The 9,956-nt window shown below is 35.1% G+C and overlaps 1 protein-coding gene across 1 annotated transcript; it reads right to left on the reverse strand.

Moving 5' to 3' along the window:
• Positions 1-202: 202 nt before the first annotated feature.
• LOC145639745 (single-stranded DNA-binding protein WHY1, chloroplastic-like) lies at positions 203-5,445 on the reverse strand. Its single transcript, XM_081691072.1, has 7 exons — positions 5,095-5,445; positions 4,617-4,711; positions 4,426-4,518; positions 4,010-4,104; positions 3,163-3,236; positions 563-651; positions 203-405 (listed from the first exon to the last, which is right to left on the reverse strand). The coding sequence occupies exons 1-7, from the start codon at positions 5,372-5,374 to the stop codon at positions 289-291; spliced, it is 843 nt and encodes a 280-aa protein (XP_081547198.1). The 5' UTR covers positions 5,375-5,445; the 3' UTR covers positions 203-288.
• Positions 5,446-9,956: the final 4,511 nt, after the last annotated feature.

Raw genomic sequence — 9,956 nt, forward strand, 5'->3', positions numbered from 1 at the left:
AACTGTCTAAATTCTATTGTCAATCTATCAAGGAAATGAACTTGGATTTTCTTGTACCGAAACATTAAGATGAAAGATGGATTAGGCAAACAAAATATCGAAGAATACTAATCTTTCTCTAACCATTTTACTTAACTGTCAATCTCCTCCACAAAACTACCTAGTCTCAAATAATGAGTAAGGAACAAATGTGAATAAAGCCTGAAAACCTAAAACATTACTTCAAATAACATCAACAAAGAGAATCTTTAAAATACACCACTAGGTATCCTTCAAACATGTAGAAAACTATCTATTCCATTCGTAATCCCCCGTTCTTGTGTTTGAGCTGTTGATGCGGTTGCTGTCGTCTGGCTTTATGTTATCGGCAAAGACATTCCAGCCTAAGAGGTATGGCAAGACAAACTGCACATTGAAATAATGGGTTAATAAGACAACTAGAAGATTTATTGGTGAATACATCACATAGTTCATAAGCTAGGAGGGTAAAGCATCTGAATACTGATTATGCTTGAGATGAGATGAAAGGATCAGAAAAAAGAAACATTGAGATACATCTTACATTGAATGCCGTTACAAGAACTGCAAACTCTGCTTTAGAGATGGGTATATACACATTCTCGTCCAAGTTCAGAAGCTTGTTTTGAACACCTAAATATCAACACAGAATTACAATCTCAAAAATAAATAAATAAATAAAATAAAACAAAACAAATTTATATAGCCATGAACGGAGCTATTAATAACACTTCTCTATTAGAGGGTGTTTGATTCACAACATATTTGTATGAGGTATGGGTTTAGATAGTGTTTGTTTATGAAATCCTCAATTAATAAACCCATACCTCAAACCCTCAAAGCTATACAGTTTAGAAATCTAAGAGGGGAGGTGAATATGACTCATTTCATACCTTTAGGTATCAAATAAAAGAAATTGTTCGTATCCACACAAAACCAAACACATGGCATCAAGTCAAGTTTCAACCCCACACGGCCACACCACCCTAATTTCATTCTTAATTCCAAGCCCATACCACTTTGCAAACCAAATGCCCCCTTAATTTTAAGAGTCTGCCATGGTGAAGCAAAACACAAACTTTGTCTCGTATGCCATAGGAATGGGCAACCTCCAATAACAGGGCATGAGCAATCTAGGAAACAAGTTTCAAGATTCGAAAACATGAATTGCAAAACAGACTGCCATGATTTCCTTCAAAAAACAATGTATCCTAACTGTGCAAAGTGCTTATAACAAGAAGCTAATTGCAACCCTGGAACTCACGACAAGCTTAAATAATACTTCAGAAGTAGACTAAAATTGTCAGATTAAAAACAACACAAAACATAGAGATGAACTACAAGCCAACATCCTTTATGGTTTGCAGAATCATAATACCATCAACTATGCATACCATATTCCAAGTAGTGAACTTTGGTGCCGCGCAATATGACGTGGCATGCAGAAACTTTTTCCAAATAACAAAAGTTTACATATCATATGGATTTAACAGAAATGAAAGAGAATGAAGGAATGTTGGTTTGGCAACATAGGCTCAAAAGAAAAAATAAAAATTAAAAACCAATATGTAAAAATAGTCCAGACACAAAAGAAGATTTGAGTCACAAATTTAAAGTCTCAAACGACCTCAAAGGATCTCAGACACTTATCTTAAGATAATTTTTTTTTTTTAAAAGACATGTATATTAGTAATCTAAACAGACACTGGATACAATTAAGGATAGCTTTAGCAGTTAAGGTGTTAATCACAGCAAAAGTTTTTTCATTAGCAAGCATATGATCTGAAGTAATTTAATGGGACAATTAAACTAACAGATTTCACTTAGCTCATAGTTTTCTTCCCTTCTTTTTAACATAGATAGTAAGAGTTAAAGAATGAATTGAATTTCCACACTGGTACCAAGCTGGACCTTCTAGAAGTGAACCACAATCTTGAAACAATTAAATTGGAGGACTTGCATTCGTCCATTGTGAGATCTAAAAGAACTTTACCATTGCTATAATACCACCTGAAGTAGCTGATAGCTACTGTGTAACCTATGCAAAAAAGGAAGGGCAGTTGGGGAAATTCAGTCTAAATTCTGCTAACATCTTTCGGGGATAAGCACATTCAGTGTGGGATATCTAGGACAGGAAGAAGAAAGGTAGTAAGGAACACGTCAGATATCAGTTATTCGTAATAAATAGGGGGAAGAGAGTGATGGAAAGGCATCCAGTAATATACAGTATGTGTTGCTGCGTTGAAAGGAAATGCGTGAGCCTCTCAAATAAAAAATCGTTGCTCTGCTTCCTGTCTATACAAGTACTTCTTTCTGTTCATTTCTGCACAATTTCTCTCTCTAACACTCTGTTTTTCTTTTTTCTCTGCTTACTTTTAGCTCACTTATCTGATCTCTAGCCACACGCCCACACCTAGTATGTATTGGACTGGATGCTCAAACCCAAGAAGATCTAGGGCCAAAAACAGCTAGTCTATCCAGCACTCATCCCAGATGTTATCAAAGCTAAGAATACAAAAGGCATCAATAAGAACAATTACAGTTAGTTACAACCACTGTCATGTCTGCAACATTATTATAATCTGTTACTACCTATTCACCTAATAGATTGTAATAAGGTTTACTTTCTTGTTTCTTCTCTAGTTTGTAGTGATTGTAAATTGTAATAAATAGAGCAGCTTTAGTTCTTTGGAAATTCATTCACATTTTCAAATTAAAAAAAGAAAACATCTCTTGAATTGAAGGAATTCTAGCACTGAAAGGATAAAGTGTGTGTATGGTCTAGCTAATAATTTTAAATTAACGATGCATCTAGCTAAATAGCCTAGTAGTTTGGCACCTTGAATCTAACAAATACTTCGTCACTCTATATTGAAGTAGTAGTATGTTGGGATCCATAGCCATACTGTGTTTCTATTTTGGAATTGTGATAGTTTTTCCGGACAATCCAAAATAGTATACATGACTATTAATTTCAGAGAGAGGTATTAGTTAACAACTAAAAAAATGTTCTCTTTCAGGCAATCCCCATGTCAAGTACAAATGATGAAGCAGAGCAATGAATCACAGCAAACAGATAGAATAATAAGAAGTATAAAGCAAAAGGCATTCACTATAGCAGAGAGTTCAAGAGAAGGAGATTACTTAGATTAAAAAAGTAGCCAGAGCCATCTGGAAGGGGCTCTACTTTTAATACCTTCCTTACTTTGCCTTCATCACTGCATTTTAAAAGGGAAAAACATTTAAAGTACACTCTGGATCATTCATAAACATGACAACTTGTTAAAATAAGAAACTTGATACTCAAATGGTGGCTGCTGACACTTGCACATGAAGTTCTTACTTTAGCACAATAAACCAAGCCCTCCTCCATCCTACCCCGCCCCCCCTCTCGTGCGCAAAATAAATGCAAAAAAATAGGGACAAAAATAAATAAAGTCATCATCCAAGCAAGTTAGCTAGCAGCCTAGCACATATAAAGCTGAAAGGAGTTGACTTTGTATACATAATTACATAGCACTATTGCTGCTTAACAAGCATATGGGACAGCACCATATTGTGTTAAGGGTTTCAGGTTATTCAGAATTTGAGCAAACAAGCTGATAGTTCAAGTACCCAACTGACAAGGTCAGAAAAAGACCAGGAAATTTATGGAATTAAAGGACAGGAGAGGAAGTCATGGAGTTATACCCTTCTTTAAATAATAAATAGAAATTGGATATGTAAGTCTCACCCTATCTCCCCTATTAATGATGCCACATTGGCACATCCCAACACAAACAACAGAACAAGGAAGGTTCCAAAGTCAACAGCATATTTTACTAACCTCAAGCACTATAAATGGTCAACCTAAATATGTTTCGGTAACCCTACTAGAAGTCAAAAACCTCCGAACTATAATCTCTCCAACCACCACTTTAATTTTCAATATTAACCAAATGCAGCATAATAAAAATGATGAAGATTTAGCATCCTTTAAAAAATAGAGTACCTTTTTCCTTTGTTTGGGTCATGAAAAAATTCACAAGACTGCTTTTCACCAAGGCTCACCAGACTTCCAATTTCAGTCACTGAAAGAGAGAATACCTGGAAGTGCAATACTTTTCAGTATATAGAAACACATCAACTTGACAAACAAAAAGACCATATACATCAGTAAAAAAAAGGATATCGTTAATTTTTAAAATAGGCCTTTGCATTAAAGCTCATAAGTTCAAAAGAATAGAAGTTCTTTGCTACATATAGTGATATGGATATGCAATTTAACATTCAAATTCTAGAAGCCACTAGGTAATCTTATATGACCCCCATGCATATGATGGTCCACAAAGTATACTCTAATCGACAATTCGATTAAGTTGCCAAATAATAAGAGCCCTAGATAAGAATGGCATTGTAACATCTCACCTGCTTTCTGCTCCAGTCATACTGACGAACACCGGCAGCAGGAGCAAACTGAAGCAGTACATAACCCTCCCTCGAAACTTTAAATGCGCCTGACTATATATAAAACACTTGAGTTTTGCAATAAAATTCTGTAATTGAATAAATAAAACAATACAACAATGAGAAGAATCAAAGTTCATGGCGTAGCATACATCCAATGGCACAAACTCTGGAGATTTCGGCTCCACGGTAAGCGCAGCTTTCCCTTTATATATGGAATGCCCCACAAAAACCTTAGGTGGAAAACCTATAGTTCAACATCAAAATCCCAATTACTAAAATTCAAAATTAAATCTGTAATGTGTTCAATTACCAACTTATTTACAATACTATTAATCAAAAATCAGCATATATGAACAACAAAGCAATAATCACTACCTCAAGATATACCAAGTAAACTACTCAAATTCCAACCAATTGAAGCAAACAACGATTAAATGAAGCAAACATGCAACTATAGAACACAAACCCAGAAAAATTAACGAATTCAGAGACAAATTGAAAGAATACCCATTTACAATTACCGTTGATTACCCAAATTTCAACCAATACTTCCTCAGGAAAACAGTTTAACATTCAATAGGAATCCAAAAACACAATTAGAAAAGAGCCCAGATTTAGAAATTTTACCTGAAGAAGTAGTTGAAGGATTTGGTGAGTAAGAGGGAGAAAATCTAGGAGGAGATTTATCAAAGTATTCTGAAGATTGACGACAATTTACAGAAAGTGAGAGCTTTGATGAGGAAACATGGGATACCCAATTTCTGGGTAGCTTGAATTGGGTAGTATTAGTGATAATGGAGTTATGAGAGGAGAGAGAAAGGTAAGGGAGAGAAGTTGGTCCATGGTTTTGAAACTGAGCTCCAATGGAGAAGTTTGAAGAAGAAGAAGATAGGAGTTGCTGCACCATTTTTTTTTTAATTTTTTTTTTTTTTTTAATTTCTGGGTTTCTCGCAAAATCAAAATGTGCTTTTCTTATTTGACTTCACACTACTTGCTCCACAATAGGCTTTTTAGCCTTAGCCCAACAGGGTAACCCAAAGTTTTACAGTACTTCATGTTAAGTAAGGCGTGTATATGGCGCACCCTGGTGCACCTAGAACGCTAGAATAGACCTAGAATAGGTAAATTGCGCCTAGAGCTGTCAAAAGCTGATACAATCCGAAATACTGATCCGAACCCTATAATTAACCAAACCCGACCTAAACCGAATTGGCCCAAACTCGTTTTAACCTGTCAAAACCCGAATTTTACCCGACCTGTTCCCAACCCAACCCGAATTTAACTTGACCTATTACTAACCTTACTTGAAATTCAACCCGGTCTGTTACAAACCCGACCCGAAAACAACACGACTTGTTTTTGAATCAACCAGAAATTAACTCGACTTATTATTTTATACATATTTATTATTGCATGTAGATATTGACTAGCTAAATAAAGATATATGCTATAAATATATTGTAATCTACTTGTAAAGTCATAACTTCGTAAGGCTAAAAGCCTAAAACTACTCTATGTTAATATTGAAAGTATTTTTTCTTTACTTGAACCGAACCCGACTTGAAGCCAAGAATGACCCAACTTGAAAATTACCCGACTTGAATATAACCCGCAAATTATTAACTTGAACTGAACCCAACTTAAATCCGAGAATGACCCGACCAGATTATAACTCGCAAGTTATAGACCTGAACCAAACCCGACTCAAACCCAAAAACGACCCTAACCCGTGAAAACCCGAATTAAACCCAACCTATTATTCACCCAATCCGAATGTACCCCGATTTATTTTATTAACCCGACCCAACCCCGATAAGATGTATGACCCGACATAACCCAACCCAAACCTGACCCGCGTAGGTACAATATTAACCCGAATTGACCCGACTCGAGTTTACCCGCGTAAGTATATAAAAAGATGATAAGCTTGATATATTTTCCTTAAAAAAAAAAAATCTTGATATATTCATATATCTAAACAACTTCTTTTTTGAAAGAGAATTAATAACTTTAAACAAGAGGTGAATTATCAGAAAATCCGAAAAGACTCGAACTTTTCCAATCAAAAAAAAAAAAAAGAAAGGCAAATTTTGCAGAATTAGAATGAACAACAAGGATTTGCATTGGGAAGATAACTTGATTAGAATGACAAACAAGGATTTGCATTGGGAAGATTGGGATTTATACGATGGAGAATATTTAAAAGATTTATGTTTCAGACTACCATGGTTTGAATTTAAGAAAGACGTAAAAGATTCAGTGAAATTTGTTTCAGGTTGCACGAACAAAATCATCCATACTTGCGCCAAATTCAAGATACCTAATGTATAGTAATCTCTGTCTCTTTGATTGTTTATTTGATTTACTCTTTGCTTCTTTAATTAATTATTTGAATTTACCAATTAATTAATTTATCTGTTGATGTTCTTTGATTTAGTGCTACAAATTACTCTTTTTGATTTGCTAGGGTTGACTGTTGATTGTACAAATTTTATGAGAAATTAGGGACACTTGCAACATCAAGTATTAGTATCAATAAGAGTAACACTTGTCAAGTTTATCTCCTTGATAAACAAACGTACTACCCGCTCGTATAAGAGTAACAATAAGACACGGCTCTAAAGTAGTAATAATATTAATATTGTTGTAGATTCGAATAATTGAAAACACTCAATTAATATGGAAGGCTGATTTGAATTTGATTTTTCATGAATTTGCAGTTGTCCAAGATTCTGAGAAGAATGAAGTTGAGAAGAAGCTACTATGTACCACTTGATAATGAAGCAAGTAATCAGAGTGATGATATGAACAAGAACAAGGATAGTATAGCAAATCAACGTGTACCAAGGTCAAGTGAACATGCCCTAAAAGAGGATTTTTTTTTTTTTTTTGTTTAAACTGACACGTGTCACCACGTAATTAGTTGAAATTTTTAAAAAATAAAGAGAAACTTAAAAATAAAATAAAAACTGCAGCCCCACCACCGCAACCCCAACTACCACCCATTTCCGGCAACACCCTCCCACCACCCAGCCCAGCCAAGTCCCGGCTGAAACCCCGATGCGCCTAGATCCGCTCCCCATGTCGGCGTTTCCCTTTCCGGCGTAACTTCCCCTAAAACCACCACCGAACCCACCAATTTAAAACCACCGTACCCAAAATCCCTAAAAACTAACTTCCCGCCGCATAAAACCACCGACTGTCCCTTCCCTCGCCATCAGAATGTTAATGTTAGGGGTCGATGGTGGGGAAAGGGACGGTTGGGCGAGAGATAGTTTTTAGGGATTTTGGGTGGTTTTATGAGTGGAGGTTTGGTGGTTTTGGGGGAAGGAGCGCCGGGAAAAGGAGTTGATAGAGGGGTAGGGGGAGCTACCGGCGCGGGGGAGGGGATTTTGGCCGTCATGTGGGTAGGGAAGAGGCATTTGGTCGTAGCGGTGGTGGTGGGGAAGGTGGTTCGTGGGGTGAAACTGCTGGCATTTTTTTTTTTAAATAAATATTTTTATTTTAAACTTTTTTAAAAAAATAACAAATCTCGTGATACCACGTGTCCCAAAACTTGTTATAATAGGTTAGTAACCAGTTTGGGCCTCTTTTGAGCAAATACATACCAATCCCAAATTTGGGATTATTTAAAGCGAATATGTGAAACTTGAGATTATTTATAGCAATTTTTCCAAAAAGATAATTATGCCTGTTGAACGTATATAAAAAGGATGCCTAAAAAACGTATATAAAAAGGAGATAAACTTAATCTATCTAAATAAATTTTTTTAGAGATAATTAATAACTTTAAGGCCCTTTTTGGTTGAAGGGATTTGGATAGAAAAGAAAAGAAAGGAAAGGAAATTGTTTTAATCATATTTCATGTTTGGTGGGAGGAAAGTCTCTTAACATAATTTTATCTTTCCTTTCCTCCCAAAATTGGAGGAATTTGACTGAAAAGATAAAAATAAAAGTAATTTTCTTTCTCTTCCTTTATTTCCTTTCATCAACCAAATATTGAATTCGTTTCCCTTCTTTTCCTTTTTTTTTTTCCCTTCTCATCCTTTCTCTTCTTTTCCTTTACTAATATAGAACCAAACAAAGCCTTAACAAGAGGGGAATAATCGAAAAAAGAGAAAAGGCTCGAACTTTTCCAATAAAAAAAAGAACAATAACAGTATAATAGAAAGGCAAATTGAGTCGCCACTTCGCAGAATTAGTTGAAATTTAGGAAGATAACTCGATTAGAATGACGAACAGGGATTTGCATTGGAATGGTTGGGAAGATTGGGAATACGATGGAGAATATTTAAAAGATTTATGTTTTAGACTACCATGGTTTGAATTTAAGGAAGAAGTCAAGGATTCAGTGAAATTTGTTTCATGCTGCACGAACAAGATCATCCATGCTTGCGCCAAGTTCAAGTTACCTAATGTATAGTAATCTCTGTCTCTTTGATTGTTTATTTGATTTACTCTTTGCATCTTTAATTAATTATTTGAATTTACCAATTAATTAATTTATCTGTTGATGTTCTTTGATTTAGTGCTACAAATTACTCTTTTTGATTTGCTAGGGTTGACTGTTGATTGTACCAATTTTATGAGAAATTAGTGACACTTGCAACATCAAGTATTAGTATAGCCTCTAATCGAATAAAATAAGGGGTGTCAAGTTTATCTCCTTGATAAACAAACGTACTACCCACCCATATAAGAGTAACAATATAACAAGACACCGCTCTAAAGTAGTAATAATATTAATATTGCTTTAGATTCGAATAATTGAAAACACTTAATTAACATGGAAGGCTGATTTGAATTTGATTTTTCTATGAAATTGCAGTTGTCCAAGATTCTGAGGAGAATGAAGTTGAGAAGAAGCTATTATGTACCACTCGATAATGAAGCAAGTAATCAGATTGATGATATGAACAAGAACAAGGATAGTATAGCAAATCAACGTGTACGCGAGTTCGAGTTCAAAATCGGAAAGCATATTGTTTGCTTAACTGTGACCACCAAGGTCAAGAGAGACTAGTGTAGAGTGTAGATGCAAATCAAAGTTACTCAAATTAAAGACTAGTGTTTGACTAACAAATAGAACTACTACTTTGTGTGTGTGTGGAGATATAACAGTTGAATATTTGTGCTTCATAAATATCAAACTTGCATTGTTAGGATCGTTGTACAAATTGGCTGTTAGAACTTGGAAAGTTAGAAGCATTGTTGAAATTTGTTCGATTAATTCTATAACATGTTTATGATGCACACCTTTCTATCTGTCTCCATTGTACATGTTATTATAGGAGTAAAATATGGCTGCAGCTCGGGATGTGAAGGAAGCAATGACAAGAGATATTCCGTCTTCAAAATTTGATAATATGAAACTAGACTTCAGCTCCATGGCTTCTGTGAGAAAGTTGGCTTAAAATATAATTCTTCATGCCTTCCTATCTGCTTATATGAAAGCTCAAGTAGTCAGCTTGTTAGATTATTGTTAGAGA

This window comes from Chenopodium album, chromosome 1, assembly GCF_948465745.1.
Source record: "Chenopodium album chromosome 1, dcCheAlbu1.1, whole genome shotgun sequence".
Taxonomy (NCBI): domain Eukaryota; kingdom Viridiplantae; phylum Streptophyta; class Magnoliopsida; order Caryophyllales; family Amaranthaceae; genus Chenopodium; species Chenopodium album.

What these genes read in the sequence shown, in the direction of transcription:
- LOC145639745 (XM_081691072.1), bottom strand. Translation starts at nt 5,374, where the DNA reads ATGGTGCAGCAACTCCTATCTTCTTCTTCTTCAAACTTCTCCATTGGA. An exon ending in TCCTTCAACTACTTCTTCAG is followed by an intron (nt 4,712 to 5,094) that starts GTAAAATTTCTA and finishes GTTGAACTATAG; the next exon opens with GTTTTCCACCTAAGGTTTTT. An exon ending in CAGAGTTTGTGCCATTGGAT is followed by an intron (nt 4,519 to 4,616) that starts GTATGCTACGCC and finishes TTTTATATATAG; the next exon opens with TCAGGCGCATTTAAAGTTTC.